The sequence below is a fragment of the Monodon monoceros genome, unplaced genomic scaffold (assembly GCF_005190385.1).
Source record: "Monodon monoceros isolate NGI ecotype Baffin Bay Population unplaced genomic scaffold, NGI_Narwhal_1 Super_Scaffold_14, whole genome shotgun sequence".
Classification (NCBI taxonomy): Eukaryota; Metazoa; Chordata; class Mammalia; order Artiodactyla; family Monodontidae; genus Monodon; species Monodon monoceros.
In genome coordinates, this window is record NW_021703770.1 from 9,041,115 (window position 1) to 9,064,395 (window position 23,281).

The window sequence follows — 23,281 nt, forward strand, 5'->3', positions numbered from 1 at the left end:
GAGTCTTCCTTTCACTCCCCCGTCCCGCTGGAGGCAGAACTCCTCCACACGGAGGCTGGGAATGAGCTGTCCCTGCGTCCCTGGCACAGAGGGGGGCTCCATCAGTGCCTGCTGAGTGAACAAACAACTGCAGAATCAGTGAAGGCGTGTCCTAGAAATGTGTGGCCAGAGCAAGGAGGGGACACTCATAAAACTAACCCAGATGTCCTGGGGCTGTGATAACTGACTTGCTGACGATCCTTCTGCACCATGTTTGTGCCCAAACTCAGTTGTGTAAGCATTTTATACACCATTTCTCTGACTCATTTGAGGTCTGTAGCAACAGTTAGGGCAGAGGGGGGGTGGCCAGGGAGAAGACTGCCCCGGGGTCTGAAGGTAGGAAAGTGCCCTGCTCCAGGAGTTGGGCTTGCCTAGGAGATGTTTCCCTGTGAGTGGCTTTATTCATATGCTGATGACTGTAGAGTTTCCTGGGATTTTTTTATCTCACAGGAAGGTAGCCATTTGAGTGGCTCAATTTTAAAGCTTCCCATGGACCATTGTCCTTCATTTGTGTTGACTTTTCTGGATTTTTCTGGGTTTTTTTTTTTTTTTTTGTGAGTGGCTTTTTGTTTGCTTGTTTGTTCTGCCTATTTTTGTCCGTCTCTCTCAATCCTTTTTAAAGCACTGCACACGTGTATCGCCTTGCATTGGCCTCCTTGCTGGCCAAGAGCACGTCTGTGACTCCTGCCCTCAGCAGTGCCGGGCTCGCCAGCCCAGTTGCCCGACCACCGGGGTGCGGAAAGGGGAGCAAAGGTCACCCGACCGCCAGGGTGCGGAAAGGGGAGCAGAGGGAATGCTGTTGTGCGTCTTGCACGTAAGAACGTATGAGCAGGGCTTCCCTGGGGGCGTAGTGGTTGGGAATCCGCCTGCCGATGCAGGGGACACGGGGTCCAGCCCTGGTCCGGGAAGATCCCACATGCCGCGGAGCAACTAAGCCTGTGCGCCACAACTACTGAGCCTGTGCTCTAGAGCCCACGAGCCACAACTACTGAGCCCACGTGCCACAACTACTGAAGCCCGCGCACCTAGAGCCTGTGCTCTGCAACAAGAGAAGCCACCGCAATGAGAAGCCCACTCATCGCAACTAGGGAAAGCCTGCATGCAGCAACGAAGACCCAACACAGCCAAAAATAAATAATTTTTTTTTTTTTTTTTTTTTTTTTTGCGGTACGCGGGCCTCTCACTGTTGCGGCCTCTCCCATTGCGGAGCACAGGCTCTGGATGCACAGGCTCAGCAGCCATGGCTCACGGGCCCAGCCACTCTGCGGCACATGGGATTTTCCCGGACCGGGGCACGAACCCGTGTCCCCTGCATTGGCAGGCGGACTCTCGACCACTGTGCCACCAGGGAAGCCCTAAATAAATTTTAAAAAGCAAAAAGAATCCTTTTAAAAAGAAAAAAAAGAATATATGAGTGTTAAAGAACCAACCCTGAGCCCCTTGAGTTCGGCACTTTTCTCTTAATGATCAGTGTCTTGGAAGGAGACTGAAGGACACGTGAATGGCTCCTCCGTGTTCTGTGTGCAGCGCTGCGTCTGTCACAGTGTCACTGCCATGTTGGGATCCTGCCAGGCCTGCTGCCAGCCTACTGTGCTTTCTCCACACACCCCTCTCCTCTGCACCGTGCCTCTGTTTCCCCACCTGAGCATGGAGATGATGATAGCGCCTTCCTACTACACACAGTTCTTCTCTAAGTAAATATTCTTGCATCTTTATCTACATTTTTTTAATATATAAATTTATTTTTTTTTTTATTTATTTTTGGCCACGTTGGGTCTTCGTTGCTGTGTGCAGGCTTTCTCTAGCTGTGGCGGGGGGGGGCTACTTTTATTTGTGATGCACAGGCTTCTCCTTGCGGTGGCTTTTCTTGTTGCGGAGCACGGGCTCTAGGTGCACAGGCTCAGTAGTTGTGGCGCACGAGCTCAGTAGTTGTGGCACATGGACTTAGTTGCTCCGCGGCATGTGGAATCTTCCCGGACCAGGGCTCGGACCTCTGTCCCCCGAATTGGCAGGTGGATTCGTAACCACTGCACCACCAGGGAAGTCCCTATCTACTTTTTAAATGATAGAAACTTTCCATTCTTTTTAAGTTCTGTACTGTGAAAACCATTAGAAAATGGTAAGTTTGTCATTTGTATTGTCCAGAGTTGTCTATATAACTCTGTCATTAACTTCGAGGCTTCTGAGATGCACGGCGGCGTGACACGTGTGGGCTTCCCGAGCTCTGGCCACATGGTGGCCACACGTCTGAGCTGCAGGCCTCAGTGAGGGACCTCCCTGAGCCGGTGACGGTGAGGTGCTCGAGGCAGCACAGCTCACACGGGGCCACTAGCGTTGAAGCCCTGGCAGAACGTCTAACTGAGTGACCAAGAGGCTGCTGGAAATACAGGAGAACCCCAGGCACGTGAACCCCCAGTAAGAGCTGCGTTGGTACACCCTGCCTCCTTGTAGAAGACCTTCTAATAATTTAACCTGGGAGCTATATATGGCAGCTTCGGAAGTCTAGACCGTATTTTTAAGAAAAAGTGTTAGAGGATAGTTTGACATAATAGCCAGTATTAGCGGCAAATGTGGCTTAGGGTGTTTTCTCCTTATTCCCACAGGCCCTGGCAGAGTGGAGGGAAGAAAACTGGCTGCCCGAGTCCCCTCCCCACCTGTTAATCTTGCCTCCACCCCTTTCGAGTTTGTTTGATGCTGTGTTTACTATTTTTTAGTTTGTTTTGTTTTAGCTTTCTTTACCCCTCCAGAATTGCTTCTTTCCTGACCAAGCCAATGCTCAGGTTTAGTTTGCAGGAAACATCCTTTTTAGTGCTTAAAGACTAGTTACTTATTTTGGAAGTCTTTTGAGCTCTTTACAGTAAAGTTATAAAATTTTGTCTGCTTTTCTGGGGTCTGATATAGTGTTTTTCACCCTTTTTTAACTCATGCCCTACCAGCCAAGAAGATTTCATGGCATCTTCCCTTCTGTAGCTTCTGTTACAGAACAATAGGTGGGTCTGTGTGTTGTTTGCCATGAAAGTCCATTACAGTATTGAATATTTATTTTCGAACTTCACACTCTCTCTCCCCAGGTCCCCTCTCTCCCTGGTTTCTGATCTGTCACCCTAAGTGAGACGTTCTGTCTTCCTTAAGGATCACTAGCCTTACAACAAGAGAAGTAGAAGTTTATTCATCCATTAATTCGATACTGTATTTACTAAATGCAGCTTTCTCTACACCAGGCCAGAGAACAGCCTGACCCTGGTAGAACCTGCAGCATGGTGGACAGAGAGGCAATGAACAAGTCAGCAAAGACAGATAATTAGAGACTGTAGTAGCTGATGTCTGAAAGTAAGACAAGGCTGTGATGACGTCAGGAAGGGAACACTAACCCCTACATTTTTTAAATGGTGATTCAGGAAGCTTGATTTTGCTTGGTTTGTGGTTACAGGACAACTCTGGTCTGATCACTCCTAAAACCACGTACGCAGACAGCTTTGCCCAGAGACATAGCCCCATTGGCCATCTGTGTTTCCAGGCGGGATTTGAAACGGATTGATTATGGCCTTCCAGATGCATTGCATCAGGAGGTCCCTAGATGGCGATACAGATGAAACTGCTGGGGAATCTCACCATTGTCTATTATGTATTCTCCATTTATTTCCAAGAGGAAAGTTACACTTCCTAGTACCGAGGGTTGTTGTTGCCATTTTCCTCGTGTGGCGAGCCCAGAAAATGCTGGCCTGGCTTTCAGGACGGGGCGAGCCCTCGCCACCTCCAGAGACCTGCATCAGGGTTCAGCTCCGCCCCTCGTGGCTCCATACCCTTAATCACACCCAGCCCCGCTTTCCTAGCTGCCAAATGGGGCCAGTAATACCAGACCTACATGCCTCACGGGGTTGTTATGAAAATCAAGGCAAATAGCATGTACGAACACATTTTGAAAACTAGGAAGCACTGCACAAACACAAGGCTAAAATAACAATGCCTTTACTGTTACAAAAATGAAACAGTTTCTGAAACTTCAGTGACTGGTGCCGTAATTAGGCGTTGATTGGGGATATCGGTAAGGCTTCCATCACGTATCTCACCAGTAGGACTGAGAATAAATACTGCCGCTAGGGCCATTTAATTCTAAAGCACACGACCATTTTACTGAGATGAACAGTATTTACTTCCAAGACGAGACTGTCTTTGAGAAATGGGGGTTTAAATCTGTGTTTGTACTGAGCGGTAATTGATCACGGGAAATAGCAAAGCTTGTTTTCCCAAGGAAGGAGGCCAGCAGTAATTACGCTTCTCTTTTAATATGCAGAATGTAAAAAGCTCTTTTGGAGCCTTTCTGGATCACCAGGTACCTGCTATCCTGCGATAAACATTTGGTGTGGCAGTGTTCCTAGCTTTTTTTGTTTCTTTCCTTTTTTTCTCTTTTAATGTTTGTGGACACTGTTGTCCAGTTAAACCATAACCTGGTAATGATCATAAAGAGAGATTTGTCAAAGTGCCCAGCATATAGTGCTCGGCACACACCGGCCACTTCAGTGTCTCTTGGAATAAACAAAATTAACAGCATATATACTACTCCCATAGCGCTCATTGAAAACAAACTCCTTTTTTTCTTAAAGCGTTAGGTCAAAAAGTCAGCTTTTGCAGTAGTGGTGTGTGTGTGTGTGTGATATTAATATCATTATTGCTATCCTATCATTACCTCTGGAGAAAGTAGAATCTTTTTAAAAACCTTTAGAAATCAGGGCTTCCCTGGTGGCACAGTGGTTACAAATCTGCCTGCTAATGCAGGAGACACGGGTTTGAGCCCTGGTCCGGGAAGATCCCACATGCCGCGGAGCAACTAAGCCCGTGCGCCACAACTGCTGAGCCCGCGTGCCACAGCTACTGAAGCCCGCGCACCTAGAGCCCGTGCTCCGCAGCAAGAGAAGCCACTGCAGTGAGAAGCCCGCGCAGCGCAACGAAGAGTAGCCCCCGCTCGCTGCAACTAGAGAAAGCCCACGCGCAGCAACAAAGACCCAACACAGGCAAAAATTTAAAAAAAAATTTTTTTTTAACCTATAGAAATCAGTGAAGCTTATGTAACTTGTTCAAGCTTCCAATATAATAGGCGGTTTATGATTTCTAGAACAGTTCAGAATTGGAGGAAAAAAGGGTTTTTGGATTTCCCTTCTTTCCAAGTAACCCTTTCCACTAGAACCTTCATTATTTATAAAAGTCATTTAAAAAAAAATTTCAGGCAACGTTTGCTGACTGAAAAAAAAATTGCAGTGAAGAGAGAAACCCTATTCTATGAATCCAGTGTTCATGTTTCCACGTGAGGCCCTTTGGAGGTTTAGTCGGTTTTGTTGGGTTTTTTTTTGTTGTTTTTTTTTTTTGGGTACGCGGGCCTCTCACTGTTGTGGCCTCTCCCGTTGCGGAGCACAGCCTCCGGACGCACAGGCTCAGCGGCCACGGCTCACGGGCCCAGCTGCTCCGCGGCATGTGGGATCTTCCCGGACCGGGGCACGAACCCACGTCCCCTGCATCGGCAGGCGGACTCTCAACCACTGCGCCACCAGGGAAGCCCTTAGTCAGTATTTTGCTCTTTCTCCATTGACTTTGCTGGCAGTGCTGTGTGCCTTCTTCCTCTGTAGGTTTTGCCGTGGTTCCAGTGAGTTACTGGTTTAAAATGTGTGTGTTTTATTTCTCCCGTTGTACCCAAAGGATGATCTGAACCCAGTAGTGTTCCATGTTGGCTGACGTTTTGTTCCTTAAAAGCACACACTCTCCTTTTTAATTTTTCTTACCAGCAATTTTTAAAAGCCCTCTTTTGGGGATTACCGGGTCGATGGACTTGGCCATCCCCAGCCTCGTGCTTCGGTCTCTGTGTGTCACACTCCATTTGATGCATGGGAGTGACTGCACACAGGCTGTTCCATCTGCGAGACCGGGATTAACCTTCCTGCACCATTCGATTCCTTTCCAGGTCCAACTGGCCCACCTTCAGCACTCCCTCTAAGCACCCAGACCTCTAGTGGCAGCTCCACTCTGTCCAAGAAGAGGCCTCCTCCCCCACCGCCCGGACACAAGAGAACCCTATCCGACCCTCCCAGCCCACTACCTCACGGGCCCCCAAACAAAGGCGCAGTTCCTTGGGGTAAGTTGTCCTCCAGTCAGGGCCCTCACTGCCTGAGCCAGGCAGAGCACGGGGCTCGGGGGGCAGTGGGCGCTCAGCACACCCAGCAGATGGACCAGACCGCACCCACGCTGGGTGAGGGCCTGGATACATATGATTGCACAGCCTCTTATGGCCAAAGAAACATGGGGGAAAATACCACCACCACTTAAAAAGTGTACTAGTGATAAGCTGCTGAGCACTTTTTGGGCACCAGACACCCACCAGGGCCCAGGTGGTCAGGCTGGTCCCTCCCAGCTCCTGTCCCCCGCTCAGCCTTGCTGGCCTGCTTTCACCTCTGGCTCCACCGGGCTCTTTCCTTCCTGGGGCCGCCCCCTCCCTGCAGCTCTGTCATGGGCTTGAAAGCCTCGCTCCCTCCCGTCCTCCTCTGCCTGCATGTCTGTCTCCTGGGCCATCCTCTCTGAGGGAGCCCCCTCCCCAGTGTTTCCCTCAGGACCCCAGATCACCGCTGACAGGTGTTTTATTTGTGTTTGGTTTTTCGGTCTCTGGAACCTAGCTCCGTGAGAGCAGGGCCCTTGTCTAGTCTTTTCTGTGTTCACAGAGCCTAGAGTCGAGCCCAGGATGCAGTAGGTACCTCATAATCGATTGAGAATAAACAGACCTGCGCAGATCAGTTAGTAGTTTACCATTTCAGTGACACTGGTGGCTGATAACAAATTTCTATCCACAAGGAACACGGTTTCCGTCTTTATCTCCCTTTGTAGCTCACCAGCCTGCCACCAGGTTCGCTCAAGAGCCCGGTGTCTCCCGGCGCCCACGGGGTCCTGGCCCTGCTGGTTTGCATGGCTCACCTCCCCTTGCCAGTGAATCGTGTCATGGCTGTTTTGTTTGTTTGTAACTGATAGGGAGCTCAGCTGAATGCTTTTAAAGGCCTCGTCAGAAAGCCCCTAATAGGTGTTCTGGATTTGGGGAGCTTCTGGGAAAAGCCATGCTGCCCATTTGCAGACGGCCACGCCTGTGTGTCATGTGACCCAGATGCCACAGTGCGTGTGGACTGTCTGTGCTTAGCCGTTCACTCCACTGGCCTGGTGCCTGGGGTTTGGGCTTCTCCACCCTTGTGCTCGAGGAGCTCGTGGTCCAGGAGGGACACGAGTGCCGTGCGTTCTTCACCAAATACTGTGGAAATGCTGAAGCAGGGTGTCCAGCTGCGTCGGCAGGCTTCGCGGGGAGGGGAAATTTGCAGCGGGTGTTGACAAATCTGTTCCCGGTGAGACCGGCTGCGGGGAGGGTGCGCCCAGGCGCACGTCAGCACCATGCAGGTCCCTGACACTGCCCGAGGCCCCACCCCAGGGACTTCAGGAGTCCCCAGGATTCTTCCAAAAGGATTCTTCCAAGAGGAAGAATTATTTGCCCCAAATAACGCTCCACTGAAGGTCACCAGTTTCCTGCAGGTGTTCATACCACAAATCATAGACTGACCTTTTCGAATTTCACTAGATTTTGATCCTGTTGTTTACTCGGGTTTTATTTCTGCATAAAGTTCATTGTGCCTCACAGACTCCATCAGTTTGCAGTTAAATTTACTAAATTTCTGTTTCCCGGCTTAAGAATCATCCCTTTCTTAGACTAAGCAGCAGGACTAGGAAAAAAGCGGGTGTTCATTTGCTTTGGTTTGGCTTTGGGTGGGTTTCGTTGTGGACAAGGGGCATTTTTCACCAAGAAACAAGGTTACCCCTTGATGAGCGTGAGTTGGTGCCCCGGACGGTGAGCGGGAGCCTTCAAGCTTTGGAAGCTGTGGGCCCTGAGCAGTTGGCTGCCACCTACCCCCAGCCTCAAGGGACAAAAATCAAAATCTCTCCACGCAGAAGTGACCACTGTACACGTCACAGACAACCCCAGGTGGTAATTCTGTGGCCGTCAGGGCCGTTCTTTCTGAGTCGATGTGTGAGCACACAGGGGAGATGTTCTTAAAGGCATCTGCAGACGCGGGACGGCAACAAGCCTCTCACCAGGCAGGTTAAAGTGGCTCAGATCCGGGTCTTCATGCTTTGTGTTGTATGACCACCGCGGGTTTTATCCCTACCTGTCTCCCACTGACGTTGTGATCCAGAAGCCGAAGCAGGGGTCAGACTTAATTAATAAGGCACACGGGGTACCAGATTCCTAGGCAGCATTTATGGTACCTGCGGTTTCCCTCTAGGCACCCATCATTCCAGTGCTCCCCTAAACCTGCCGTCTCCCCACAGCCCCTGAGGTGAGGGCCTTTGGGCTGTCTGAGATCTGGACCGGGGTGTGGGGGGCAGGCATGCGGAGGTGGAGTAGCACAGCCCTGAGCTCGCCCTGGCCTTACCTGCCCACCCCCTGCCCTGGGACGTGCCTGCCGTGTTGAGCTGGTAGGCTCCCAACTCCATCCTCTCCCCTGAGAGCCAAGCCTTTGCTCATAGTGTGCCCTCAGCCTCGAGCAGTCTGTCCACTTGTGTTCACGCTTAGTCATCCTTCCAGATCTACTGTCCAGGGACCTGCTTCAGAGACCCTCCCCGGCCCAGCCAGCACCCCCATGCCCACTCTCTGCTCCTTCTGGCATAGGGATTATCACACAGTGGTTCTGGTTGCCTTTCTGTCTTTCCCAGTGCAGTATGAGCTCCTTACGAGGGCACGAGCTGTCTCTGTCTCAGTGGAGCTCCGATGTGGACCTGTGTCCTACTGCCTGGATTCTAATCCACCTCCACCACCTGGTAGCCCTGTGGCTTTCAGCAGTTACCTTTGAATCGTTCCATACCTCAGTCTCTCTGGCTGTAAACTGGGGCTAGTTAATAGCACTCATTGAATTCTTCAGGCCAGTTCCACAGAGTAGGAAATGCAAGGGGCTTGATTTTAAGGACACTGAGATTCACAAAAGGTTCAGTTCCATGCCCAAGTTCTCACAGCTGGTGAGTGGGGAGCCCGTGTGGCTGGGAGACCCCATGGCCCTCACGCTCTCCTTGCTCTGCTGAGCTCTGCACTGACGGCTCAGTGATCCCCTTGGCTGTTCCCCTGTCTCGGCAGTTGTTTCTTTGCCTGTGAATGGAGACGGGGGAAGGTAGCCTGGCAGGTAGGCACCCCCTGCCTGGCTGTGCCACCTCGTCTCTGCAGCACGGAGCCCTGGTGTGTGGGGAGGCCACCCCGGGCTTCCTCCCTGCCAGGACCACAGCATCCACGGTGCCCAGGATAGCCCGGGCATCACATACTGCAGCCCCGCTATGGTGGTGGGTTCGGCCATCTGTCTAGGGAGACGGCAGAGGCAGGCTTTCGATCAGAAAACAGCTAGGCCGGTGGCAGAAGCAACTAGGTGCGGGGACTGTTGATTTTTGAAGTGGCATGTCGTTAAACCTCACCTTTGGAGATAAAATAAGTTGTTTATTACTTGCTTTCTAACAGACCAACACATTTTAACACAATTCAAATTAAATTAATAAGGAAATGAGGACAAAGGGAGAATAAAGGGAGCAAAGTAAGATGAAGTCCAGGAGGGTTATGTCGTCACAAAATGCATAACACAAGGTCACATACAGCAGCTGGAAATAGACCACGGGTTTGACACTGAGGTTCTTAGAGGTGAGAGCAAAGAAAACAATGCAGCCAGTTATCTAGTTCATGGTGGCCATAAGATTAAGCCTTTTCTCACACTTGAGATTCTTGTAATGACTACGTGAGATCAGCTTTCCCTGGGACCTCCATCCTTTGTCATGTATTCAGAGAAGTGTTTACGGGGTGCATCCTGGGAAACCATATAGTGCACCGAGCAAACTTTCCGGAAGCCTGAGTTCTGATCCGTGTTCCACCAATACCTGGCTAAGAGACCTCTGAGAATCACTTGCATTCCTTATCTTTGGCCACTGGGACTTAAGTTCTATACGCTTCTCTTTTTTTTAATGGAGAGTAGACGATGGACGAAAAACTATACCACAAGATGATTCCCTTCTCATATTTCAAGGCCAGAACTTCCAGGTAAAATGGGTCAGTATTTGAAATGTTTGATCCAAGTCCCCCACGTCTACTTATTAGAAGTAGTATTGGCTTGTAAAAGAGCCTTTGGGTAGAAACTTCCTGATTCTTTCTTTTTCTTGGATTTCCCAATATATTCTCAAGTCGCCTCCCCCCACCACTCCGACCCCATTTTACGTGGAGTTCTAGAAATAACAATGGCTGCCACCATATATAGATTATTCACCATGTACCAGCTGCTGTGCACTTGTTCATTCGTTACTGTATTAAGCCATCACAACTGTCCTGTGAGATAGGGACTGTCATGGTCCCTGGTTTACTGATGAGGAAATTGAATCACAGAGGTCAGGTGACTTGTCCGATAACTTCAAGGCCTGGATTTGAACCTATTTCTGACTCCGAGGTTCATATAATTACCCACTCTTCCAGAAGACTCCTAGAGCCTGTGTGCCGGGCACTGCTGGGCAGTGCCCTCCTCTCGTTCCACACTCCTGGCCCACAGCTTCTGAGCTACAGTAAGTGACCTGGAGTCTTGGCCACAGCTTTTTTTTTTTTTTGCGGTACGCGGGCCTCTCACCACTGTGGCCTCTCCCGTTGCGGAGCACAGGCTCTGGACACGCAGGCTCAGCGGCCATGGCTCACGGGCCCAGCTGCTCCGCGGCATGTGGGATCCTCCCGGACTGGGGCACGAACCCACGTCCCCTGCATCGGCAGGTGGACTCTCAACCACTGCGCCACCAGGGAAGCCCTTGGCCACAGCTTTTTAAACTGTCTGCCCACCGTCCGTCTCCAGCCCTCTCCTCACACAGCTATGTGTGTACCAGTCATTTCCCAGGTTGCACCGAGAGAGGAAAAAGGATTGAGCTGTTTCCATGCTTGTGCGCCTCCTTCTAGTGCTGTCCTATTTTTGGAACTTTTTCAAAGCCACGCTTCTCTGCCCAGGCACAGCAGGGCTCCTGTCCGCCAGACCACAGCTGCCTCCCCACCCAGGTGCGCAAGAAACCAGGCTGTGCAGGGGGGAGTGGAGGAGTCCGCTCTGTGGGCCTTGTCTTCATTCAGCAGTGCCCAGTGACTGCTCTGTGCGGACATTGGGCTCCAGTGGGGCTGCAGGGACGGACAAGGTAGAGCCCCTGTCTGTGAAATGCTCGCTCGTTGAGGAAATAAATCACCTGCATTTTTGTTACATCTCATCAGAGAGCTCAGAACAGTGATCTCCGTTTGTGTCATGCCCTCTGTGGTCCAGCACCATGAACTACACCCTGTGGTTTCTCTCTCATGATGCTCGTGCCCATCTAGTGAAGCAGGTACTGTTATTCCTATTTTAAAGATGAGGGGGCTTCCCTGGTGGCGCAGTGGTTGAGAGTCCGCCTGCCGATGTAGGGGACACGGGTTCGTGCCCCGGTCCGGGAAGATCCCACATGCCGCGGAGCGGCTGGGCCTGTGAGCCATGGCCGCTGGGCCTGCGCGTCCGGAGCCTGTGCTCCGCAACGGGAGAGGCCACAACAGTGAGAGGCCTGCATACCGCAAAAAAAAAAAAAGAAGAAGAAGAGGAGGGAACTGAGGCTCAGTAGAAAAAGCAGTGTCATCAGAACTCACACCCACTGGTCGGTGGTACAGCTGGAATTCAAAACCAGGCTTGTCTGGCTCCAAAATCTGCCCCTGATCATCCTCTGTGGTGAATAGTTGTAGGCTTACCGGGGATGTGGAGAGACCGAGTCCGGCTTGGGAAGAACTCTCAGAAATTGACTTTGGAGAGACCCTTTGAAGGTTACAAAGGAATTTACCCCAAGTGGGAGGGGATAGGTGTTGCAGGGAGAAGGAACAGAGGGGGCAAATTTACAGAGGCATAAAAACACACAGTGTCTTTGGAGCGTGGCCAGAGGGGAGGGTTAAGTGAGGACACTGGACATATGAGCTGTGGCTGTCGGACCACAGCCCCTGACGTGATGGCTTGTCTGTGTGACAGAGTGGGCGGCCCCAGGCAGAGCCGGGGGCTCTTACAGCCTTTATGGTCTCACAGTCTCACGCCTAATAGGGTGAAGAATCACTGGTTTGGGGTGTCTTCTACCTGGAACAGAAATTAGCAGATGCAACAGCTTATTCCCATACCGTGCTGAAAAGCAATGCCTGCCTTAAAGGAAGTCTCAGCTCGAAGGATGTCATGAGAGGCTGCCAAAGAAGTCCTTCATTGTTAAGTTACAGACTCGTGGAAATATACAGATAGTTAGGAGGGGTGTCTTATTAAAATAAAACTGTATTTGAAAGTCTTTGGCCCTGGTAGCACCAGTTGAGCTTGTTTCTTCTTGTATGTATGTCCTGAAGTTGAAGTCCTGTCCGGGAGCGCCCACCTTAGCGCTCTGCCAGCTGCACCCTGTCCTGTAGGTTAGTGGGACTGGGATTGGAGGGGCGAGTGTGGTGGTTGAACGCAGGCCCTGGAGGGGCACTGCCTGGCTTTATGTCCCAGCCCTGGCCCTTACCAGCTGCTTGACCTTGACCTTTGCTTTACTTCTTTGTTTCTTTTTACACAGTGTAAGTGCCTTCCATTTTATATCTCACAGACGTAACGACTAGGGGGTACCTAGCAGAGTACCTCACTCAGAGTAAGTGCTCAATACACAGTAGTTGCTATTACCAATATTGCTATTGGCGCGTCACGATGGGTAATGAGAAGTGCGTGCATCTGTGTACAGGACCACTAGGTACATCGTGCGACCGTGTGACCTGTGGCCGTTGGGTCACTTAACCCTGTCTCCTCATCTTTAAAATGAGGATGGGGCCAGCTCCCCCTGCTGTGACGAGGGAGAGCGTGGGCGCCTCTGCACAGTGAGCGTTAGTCCGGGTGCTTGCTCGGCCTGCCCCCTTCACTCCCCCCTTCAGCCAGCCCGTCAGCGCCACCCGGGAGGCGTTGCGGGCGTCCAGGCAGGGGAGGGGGCTCTGCAGAAACAGGAGCACGTGGAGTGTCCAGAGCGGTCGCTGGAAGGGCGAGCAGGCGAGGAGAGGGGGCATCACCCCAGAGATAGCCAAGCCCAGTGGGCTCCTGGGGTCCCTCCTGGGCGCCTGGCGCTTGGGCTCCCCCCAGCACGGAACGGGCCACAGAAGAGGCCACTTTGATTCTGGCCAGTCTCTCTGTCTCTCCTCGACAAGCCCGTGGATTTGGTCTTGCTGCTCCCCTGTTGAAGGTGTTTCACTGTTCAGGGTCCGTGTCCCCCAGAGAGGACTTTCCCTGCTCCTCTGACCACTTCACTTTATTTATTTATTAAAATAAATTTATCTACTTTATTCATTTATTTTTGGCTGTGTCAGGTCTCTGTTGCTGTGCGCGGGCTTTCTCTAGCAGCAGCGAGCAGGGGCTACTCTTCCTTGCGGTGTGCGTGCTTCTCATTGCAGTGGCTTCTCTTGTTGCAGAGCACGAGCTCTAGGCGTGTGGGCTTCAGTAGTTGTGACACGTGAGCTCAGTAGTTGTGGCACGCAAGCTCTAGAGTGCAGGCTCAGTAGTTGTGGAGCCACGGGCTCTAGGTGTGCGGGCTCAGTAGCTGTGGCTCGCGGGCTCTAGAGCACAGGCTCAGTAGTTGTGGCACATGGGCTTCGTTGCTCCGCGGCATGTGGGATCTTCCAGGACCAGGGCTCGAACTTGTGTCCCCTGGATTGGCAGGCGGTTTCTTAACCACTGCGCCACCAGGGAAGCCCATGACCAGTTCACTTTAGGTGCTATTTCCTTCTCCTTGTTTCACAGCACCCAACCCTGTCAGCGTCGGTCGTGCCTGTGCCCCTCACAGGAGGGATGACATACTCTGGTGAGGTTTAACTTGCCTTGGTGCCTCCTGCTCCATGTTCATGTCTTGCACATAGTAGATGCTTAATAAACATTCTCATGTTTGAACGAATGATTGGTAAATAAGTGACTGAGGGCCTTGCCCAGCAGATGGCCAGTCACCACCACCCTGCTGAATAATGGTGTGTATACACACACACACACACACACACACACACACACACTCACCAGTGGTCCCCAGTGGTGGTCCCCTGGTGTGGGAATCTGTGGTGAACTTGAGAATCTGTGGTGAACTTGAAGCCTTACTCTGCTTCCCCTGCCACCAAGCTAAGGACAAGATCCTGAACCTACGGGACATCCCCCAGGTCCTGTGACCTTGGAGGCCTTGCCAGGGAGCAGATCAGTCATCTTTTTAAAATATTTAATAGGAACAAAAACATTGTCAAGACCCAAACCGGTTCGTTGTAATGTCAGAAATGTGTACTGTTCTAGCTTGAGGCTTTTGACTTCCTTTCTGGACCCTGAGGGTGGCCTGCCTGCCTATTCCTATGTCCCCACATTCCATTTCCTGTTGGAAAACGTGGCTTTTCACATTTGATCTTCCCCCTAGGTAACGATGTGGGTCCGTCATCATCGAGTAAGACCGCTAACAAGTTCGAGGGCCTGTCCCAGCAGTCGAGGTAAGCCATCTGCGCACGTGCTCGCTTGGCAGGCTCACCGTCGCCGTGGGCAGAGTTACAGAATTGGGTTTTAGGGGCCATCTGCTCAAGGTGTGGCCTGCCAGCTGGCACTGATCATGCTGAGAACCTGAGTGCTTCCCCTCGGTTTGCAAAAGCCCCTTGGCAGACAGTTCTCGAGGCCGGGCAGGGTCTGCAGACCTTGTTTTAGGGGAGCAGTGCTCTCCACATCCAGGTTCCTGGCGTGAATGGACCCCACCTCCCCAAGGATCGCAGAGTCTGCCAGAATGAGTTCTTATTTTCAGTTTTTTAGTTTAGTCATTTTGTTTTGTTACCTTCTCTCTTGACTCCATTTTACAGACTTGGGAATAAAAAGATGAATCTCAGGGAAATCCAATAGTCTAGAGATTTTCAAACATAAAAATATGACTCTTTCCAAATTCCCTGTCTGTAAGCCTTTTTTTTTTTTTTTTTTGCGGTACGCGGGCCTCTCACTACTGTGGCCTCTCCCGTTGCGGAGCACAGGGCTCCGGACACACAGGCTCAGCAGCCATGGCTCACGGGCCCAGCCGCTCCGCGGCACATGGGATCTTCCCGGACCGGGGCACGAATCTGTGTCCCCTGCGTCGGCAGGTGGACTCTCAACCACTGTGCCACCAGGGAAGCCCTGTAAGACTTTTTTAAGCTAGGCTAAAAGGGGGGTGTGGTGTCCCTTTCTCCCCTCCTCCACTGAAATGAGATACTTTGGAAGGTCTTCTGTGGGCAGCATCTACCCAGTCCCAGCGCAGAGGGTTTTCTCAAGAAGTGTGACCCAGATAGGGACACAAGGAGCCGCTTCCCAGAGCTTGTCAAAGCTAAAAAACGTCCTCATTTCTTTTAATGCCACTATCTCGTTTAGTCTTTATAACCCTGTGAGGCAGCCTGGTCACTGCTGCCCTCAGTATTATATGAGGACACGGACCCCAGGAGTTTAAGTGGTAGCAGATGCAGAGCTGGACTCACCCCGGGGGTTCTCAGACGCCACGTTCCACAGCCTCCCCTTCCTCTCGCCGTGCCTGCCACTCCACTCAGCCCTTCCCCACCTTGCCCTGGGGGGGCTCTAAACCGCAGGACAGTTGGTCTCCTTCCAGAGGAAGGAGAGTCTGATGCAGAGAAAGTGCCCACAAAATGTTTTTTACATGGAATCAAGCCCCCCACATGTACACACACACATATACGTGTACACACATATACACGTGTACACACACACATGCACATGGCCCCACCAGCAGCATAGGAAGAAGCCTGAGTCCACGCACATGCAGTGTTGACCCCAGGTTTCCCATGTGAGGCATTTCCGAGCCTCTGGCTTGGCCTCAGTACGCTGGTCAGGAAACCATTGAACTTACATCCATGATGGGTAGGTGTGCATCCCTGCGAAGATGCTGAGGCCGAAACACACTCCAGCAATGTTCAGAGCAAAGCCCTCGCGTGTTTACTCTTTCCAGTGTCGTTTCATCTCAACAGCCTGATCCTCCAGTAACCCAGAAACCTTAGGATTTCAAAGGAGCCGAGGAAAGAGCAGTTAAGATCAAGGGTGATTTGTCGGCCAGGATGGAAGATGCTTGCGTTTCATCTTTCTTATCAGACTTTTGTTTTCTTTTTGGTTGGTTTGCCTTTTCCTGTCCTTTTAAATGCAGTTAGGCTAGAAAGAAGGGGGGAAAGCCAGTTCTTAGGCCACCAGAGGACAGAAAAGGATAAACAAGGTAATAAAAGGGGATCTTGGCAGATACAAGTCCGGCACTTGGATGCTATTGCTGTTTGGGTCTGCAGTGCTCCCGGTGTCCTCTGGGAATAGATAGAGCCTCTTGTAAAAGGAACAGAGTGCGTTCCAACTGAGAGATGCCACCTGCAGCGCTGGCATTTCGGTGGTGGCAGGGGCGTGAGGAGTCACGTGATGTCAGACAACACAGGGCGGCTTCTGTGCCAGGGGCTGCTTCCCCGGGCTTTCTTCCTCTGCTCGTTTACAAGTCGCCCAAAAGGAGGAAAAGCTCAGGGAAAGTCTGGAGGCCTGAGACCCAAGCTGTTTGCTCTGGTGCAGAGAGAGACAACATAAGGGCTGTGGAGTCAAACAGCTGGGTCTGAATATCCAGCTCCACCACTGACCGGCCTCGGGACCTTCTGCCGGTCACTGAAGCTGCACAGGCTCCGGTTTCCTCTTGTGAATACGGAGGTGACAAGAGTTACGTTTTGGGGTCCCATGAGTTGAGTTACTTCTGTGCAGTGCACTGGGGGCACCACCTGCAGTGTGCCAGGCGCTTTCATAAACGCTGTTACCTGGGGAAAGCTTTCGAGAAAAGGAGGAATTAGGCTCTGTCGTTCAGAGGTTAGTTGTTTCATGAATTTCCCTGTTGACTCCACTTTGCAGACTTGGGAATAAGAAGATAATCCTCAGGGAAATCCAGGCAAACTTTGAATTAGGGAAAGTAGACGATAATCTTTTGTTAGAGAAATTATGAAAGACTTTTTAGATAATTCTGTAAACTCCTATGACTTCCTTGAGTAATACATATTGCTGTTGATTTTATAGCACTTTGAGATCCTAACTGATTCTTATTTATTAATTAGCACCGGTTCTGCAAAGACTGCCCTTGGCCCAAGAGTTCTTCCTAAACTACCTCAGAAAGGTAAGATTTATCTTTTTCATATTTGCATGTAATTAGAGTGTCAAGGGGACAGGGGCATCTGTCTCTTTTGTTTCCTGCTCTATCTCAGATGCCTAGAGCAGTAGCTGGTATGTAGTAGATGTGTATTTAATATTTGTTTAATGAAGAAAAATATTTATAGGTTCAAATTTTGAGATTAGTAGGACACCGGACTCTTCCTTAAAAACACCATATGCTTTTTCAGAAGACACATCATTAGTATCCCCAGGTGCCATTTCTTTTCTTGCAAACATGATCAGAGAGACCTAGGAGCCAGTACTAGCTCTGCCACTTACTAGCTGTGTGGCCTGGGCAGGGGACTCCAAAGCTTCACTAAGCCTCAGATTCCTCACCTGTCAGTAGGGCCAGGACACCTGCTTCACCAGGTTTTGTAAGGACGAGATGAGATGATGCTTCAGAAAGGCTGGATTTTGCTGACTGGCATCCCCATGTGGTTATTTAACATGTTCCTCTGTTTCCTAGCAATTGAAAGTTGGATCAAGAGACCCGATCAGATACAAGTTCAGGCTTTGCACAGCTCCTTCCTGGGTTGTGGTGCGTTCTTCGATTGAGAGGGGCGTGCCATCTGATTGTCTCTCTTTGAGTGAAGTTCCAGATGCTGATACTCAAAGCCAAGATCCATTCATGTATCCTCTGTTAAGACCACTCCACAAGGCCGTCGGCGGGTGGTCAAGCTCAGCCCACCTGCAGCCTTTGGCCCAGCTGGTTACTCTCTCTGCACTTGGCCTATGGACACCGTCCTGTTCTTAGGGCACTGACAGTCCCTGCTCCCCTCCTGTGCTGGGCCCTCCTCGTGTCCTCAGCCTCCAGAGGTTGGCTCGGCCATGGTCACTTCTCTTGTGAATATGCCCTCATTCCCTGGGGAACCCACCCTGGCACCTCCACATTATCCACCCAGCCCAAGAATCCCTCTATAATCTAAACTCACACACACCAGGCTCTGTAACATCTCTGCTCTATCACATGTCTAACAGGCTGCTCAGCTTAAGATTTTGAATACGCTTCTGACCCCACCCCCCTAGACTTGTTTTTCCCACAGTGTCCCTATCTGTTACAGGCGATATTGTCCAGGTCCAGGTGTTTGGGCCTTAAAACCTAAGAAGGAAGCTCAACTCCTTCCATCCTGCCACGCCCCACATCCAGTGTTTCCACACGTACTGTTGGTTCTCCCTTCGATGTGTCTTAACATCCAAGCACTTCTTCCCATGTCCCCCACTCTCACCGTGGTCCACGGGACCATCATCTCTTGTCTGGACTCTTGCAGCCTCCCACCTGGTCTACCTGCCTCTGCCCTGGCCCTGCAGTCTTTCCTCAACAGAAGAGCCAGGGTGATCCATGTTAAATCAGTCACTCTGTCCCATCCGTCCAGTGGTTCCCTCTCTCACCCCCAAAAAAGGTAGAGTCCCCGGATGTGTTTCTGAGCCTCCTGAGCTGGAGACAGAGGGCGCCTGGGATGTCGAGAGGCGCGGGGCTGCAGCTCCTTCTACTGCCTGCCCCGCTCCCCCCAAGCACCTGCCACCAGCTGGCACTTCCGTATGGACCGTCCTGGCCACATCTCACTCTTTTTCCCTCCCAAACATCACCCATTTTTAAACTCCTCCGGGCACCTTTTAAAAGGCTTAATTAAAGCCTTCTCAACTGGGGACAGACTGCTGCACAGAGCCATTTGTTTAAGGAGTTTTCAAAGGCAACAGTATAAGGGCTTCCCTGGTGGTACAGTGGTTGAGAATCCGCCTGCTAATGCAGGGGACATGGGTTCGAGCCCTGGTCTGGGAAGATTCCCACATGCCGCGGAGCAACTAGGCCCGTGAGCCATGACTACTGAGTCTGCGGGTCTGGAGCCTGTGCTCCGCAACAAGAGAGGCCGCGATAGTGAGAGGCCCGCACACCGCGATGAAGAGTGGCCCCCGCTTGCCGCGACTAGAGAAAGCCCTCGCACAGAAACGAAGACCCAACACAGCCAAAAATAAATAAATAAATAAAATAAAATAAAAAAAAAAGGCAATAGTATAGAAACCTTAGGGGATCTTTCAACCTGAACAGAGTCACCATAGTTCTGCACTGTGATACAGCTACCTGGTCCCTTACATTCTTCCACAGTTGTCATCATAATGAAACTACAGTTTTGCATCTTGGGTTTTTCCACTTAGCATTTCGACGTACGTATTTTTTCAGGTGTCTGTGAGCTCTTCGTGAACATCGTTAGGCTTGCGCTCTTCCACTGGGTGGGCGCCATCCTCTGCCCGGCACTCCCTCTGTTGGGAATGTGGGCTTGGGAGTGTGCAGGCTCTTTCCTCCGCCTCCTTCTCCTCCTCCTGTTACGTCCTTTGAGTCCGTTCTCAGGAACGAACCATATTTGCTTGTCTGTCCATCAGAGTTAAGAATGCAGTTCAGAAAGGACTTTTAATTAGAGAGGGGAAAACCCAACTCAGCTTGGAAATAAAATAGCCAGAGATTGGGCAGGCTTCCCTGGAGGAGAAACTGTCTCCTTCTTATTTATTTGTATTATAAAAGTAATATATATTCATCCTAGAAGATTTTAAAAATACAGATAAGCATAAAGAAGAAAATACAAACCACCTGAAGTCTCACCACCCAGGATAAACAGTCTGGTCTATCCTTTCAGTCTTTTTCCTATGCTTTTTTTTTACGTCGCTATGTAAGCTGATTTTTGTCGCATAATAAATCAAGAGCCCTTTCCATGACATAAATTACACTCTTACTGGCTGCATAGTACTCTGTTGTCTGATACCAGGACATATTAAGCAGTCTGTCCTATTCCACATTCACCCTGTTCACAGTGTTTTCCCTATAAACAGTGCCGTGCTGAACAGCTCAACACAGGCGTGTCAGTGCCTGGCTTTGATCCCTTTTTAGGACAGATTTCTAGAATCAGAGTTGCATGTTCGGATGGCCCGGCACTTACTCACAGTTTCTGTTTCCCCAGAAGTGTGGCTCAGAGCTAGGCTTTCCAGCCCCACTGCCTCAGGAAATCTCCCAGCTTCTCCCCCATCAGTGCCTCAGACTTTGGTTTACCACAGTATCTGACTTCCAAGAGAGAAATCTGACGGGCCTGCTGTCAGTTTCTGAGCGGAGCCACATCGGCTGAATCTCTTGGGCCAGCCTGGAAGCAGGGTGTCCTTGAATTTGATTTCCTTAGGAAGGGACATGGCTGGGCAGGCTGCAGTACAGCTTGTGACAGTTTACAATACTGGGGTTTGTCTTTCTTTTTTAAAACATAAAATTTTGAGAATATCTTTCTGAATTTTGTATTTTTCTAGAATAAAATTTGGCTAGTTTGACTCACTCAGTGTGCCTTAGTCAGCTGTGTCCTCATTGAGCACATACTATGTGCTCAGTGAATCCTGGCCTCAAGGAACCTTGTCTAGCAGTGATGATGATATTCTGATATACCTAGAACCTCCCAGGTGCTGTTGGCAAATTCTGTACGTATGTCAACTCATGATGAGGAAGGTGAGGCACAGAGAGGTCGTGTAATTTGCTCACGGTCACACAGCTCATAAGTAAGTGGTGAAGCCTGATTTGAAGATGTGTCCTTAGTGTCCTAAGTTCCACTGGATAGAGCTGTGCAAAGGTTTCAACAGACGACAGAATTTCCAAGCCATGGAGTACCGCGCAGCCATTAAAGAGAAGAAAGAGGAACTGACTTAGAAATTCTCCCAAACATATTGAATGGGAAAAAAACAAAGTTGCAAACAGTGTATGTATTGTAATGCCATTTATGGGTTTTAAAAGATAATTCATACACCCATGTGTGTGCACCACTCAAATGAACAAAGGTTACCTCAGGGGGTGGGGTGCGTGGGCGTGGTGAGGGAGGAACCTTTTCCCTCTTACATAGTGCATGAATCATATAAAACGTGGGGAATTAATAATATTGTACATTATGATACTGCTGTAGAACGGAATAGACTGCAACATTAAGAATGCTCACTGGACTTCCCTGGTGGTCCAGTGGATAAGACTCTGCACTTCCAGTGCAGGGGACCCGGGTTCCATCCCTGATCAGGGCACTAGATCCCACATGCCGCAACCAAGAGTCCCCATGCCACGACTAAAGATCCTGCATGCTGCAACTAAGACCCGGCGCAGCCAAATACATAAATATTTTAGCTATGTATATGCTACTAATAAAGAATTTTTATTAACACAGAAAATACTCTTGCTAAAACAGTATATAGTTAAAAGCAGATAAATGTTTTATCTATGAAGAATACATAGAAACGTCCAGGAGGAAATTACATCAAAGTATTTTAAATGGCTACATTTAGTCAGGAGGCTTATGGAAAACTTTTCCTTTAGCTCTATACTTCTCAGTTTTTTGTAATCTCTATTATGTTTATAGTTGTGGGGTTTTTTTTATTATTATTCTGGATTACTTTGGATGTCCTGTTCATAAACTAAAGCATAAAATCACCCATTGTAAGGTGGATGCCTCCCAGGCTTCCGGACTTTCACCTTCTTCAAAGCAGGCCATCCGTGCCTCTGCATGCAGAGCACTCCCTCAGGGTTGGTTCTCCTCCCTGTGACCGTGACGGAGGAAGGCAATGCTGATCCCCTCACGTCCCCGTCCAGTGACCCCCCTCTGTGTGTTGTTTCCCGCAGTGGCACTAAGGAAAACAGAGACCAGCCATCATCTCTCCCTCGACAAAGCCAACGTCCCGCCCGAACTCTTCCAAAAGTCATCACAGTTAGCAGAGTTACCGCAGAAGCCGCCACCCGGAGACCTGCCCCCGAAGCCCACGGAACTGGCTCCCAAACCCCCAATCGGAGACTTGCCACCTAAGCCGGGAGACCTGCCCCCCAAGCCGCAGCTCGCAGACTTGCCTCCCAAGCCGCAGGTGAAGGACCTGCCGCCCAAGCCGCAGCTGGGAGACTTGCTGGCGAAACCCCAGGCGGCAGACGCCTCTCCCAAGGCCCAGCCGCCCCCAGAGCTCGCCCCCAAGTCACACCCGGCCGATCTCTCCCCGAATATCCCGAAGCAGGCGTCCGAGGACTCCAACGACCTCACGCCCACCCTGCCGGAGACGCCCGTGCCGCTGCCCAGGAAGATCAACACGGTGGGTGGGCACCTGGCCGGCCCAGCTCGGGCATCAAGGGGGCGTGGAGCCTGGGGGTCGGGACCGGGCTGTGGACCCCGCAGACAGACCTCAGGACCTGCGTTCCCTGTGACCACAGGGGCTTGGCCACTTAATTACATGCCCTGAGCCTAGGTTTCCTTATATGTGCATGATTAGAGCTAGGACAGTGCCTGAGTTCATGGGTGATAAAATGCAGTGACAGATGAGCAGTGCCCAGTAACACTCAGCAAGTGGTCGCTCTTGCCTCAGATCCTTGAGGAGGAGACCTTTCCTTTCCCAAGGTCACGGGAAAGCGGTCTCCCTCTCAGGGTTCTGAGCACCTCGCTCCTCTGCTTCTCACGGCATCTTCCTGGAGGAATTGGGCGCAGAGCCCCAAAAGACTTGCACCAACACAGAATTTGGTTTGAAGTCTCCCATTCCACCATTGTCCTGAAATGCTTTCTACTCTATGATATAGCCATTTTACTTTAATGTAAACATGCTTTTCACCCCCGCTGCCCACCCCAAAATGTTTTTTTGGAAAAACGGAGCTCTGGGAAGATGCACGTGTGCTGTCTGTCCTGCCCATGGCCACACCCTCACAGGGTCACGAGCACCCCGGTTAAGGAGCACAGTTAGTGGGGGACTAAAGGCCTCTACTCACATCTTACTATAAAAAAACAACGTTGCGATAAAAGTGTGTCACTTCGGTACTAAAGGAAAAGTGAGACGAGTAAAATCCGTCCTCCCCTGGGTGGGAGACCATACACACGTTCAGCAGTGGGTGCTTGCTGTTCTCCAGGGCAGGCTCCCGAGATGCCCGAGCACCACGCATGGCCCTGACGTGCGCATAACATAATTCCAGTTTGTGCTGCTGCACGCTTTACTGTTCATCTCGTGTAACCCTCCCCGTCATAAGT

The 23,281-nt window shown here is 50.7% G+C and overlaps 1 protein-coding gene across 3 annotated transcripts in view; it reads left to right on the top strand.

Moving 5' to 3' along the window:
* The window catches only part of ASAP1 (ArfGAP with SH3 domain, ankyrin repeat and PH domain 1), a 318,997-nt gene that overhangs the window by 289,928 nt on the left and 5,788 nt on the right, over nt 1–23,281 (top strand). For 2 of the 3 annotated variants that reach the window (XR_003793517.1, XM_029222664.1), the window contains exons 24-27: nt 5,993–6,163; nt 14,509–14,578; nt 17,183–17,241; nt 21,907–22,361. Coding sequence is in view for 2 of the 3 variants with exons in the window: in XM_029222664.1 (XP_029078497.1) it covers nt 5,993–6,163; nt 14,509–14,578; nt 17,183–17,241; nt 21,907–22,361 (755 nt within the window). In the remaining variant the exon portion in view is untranslated. The remainder of the gene's footprint in view (nt 1–5,992; nt 6,164–14,508; nt 14,579–17,182; nt 17,242–21,906; nt 22,362–23,281) is intronic. The other variant, XM_029222666.1, reaches the window with a different exon arrangement.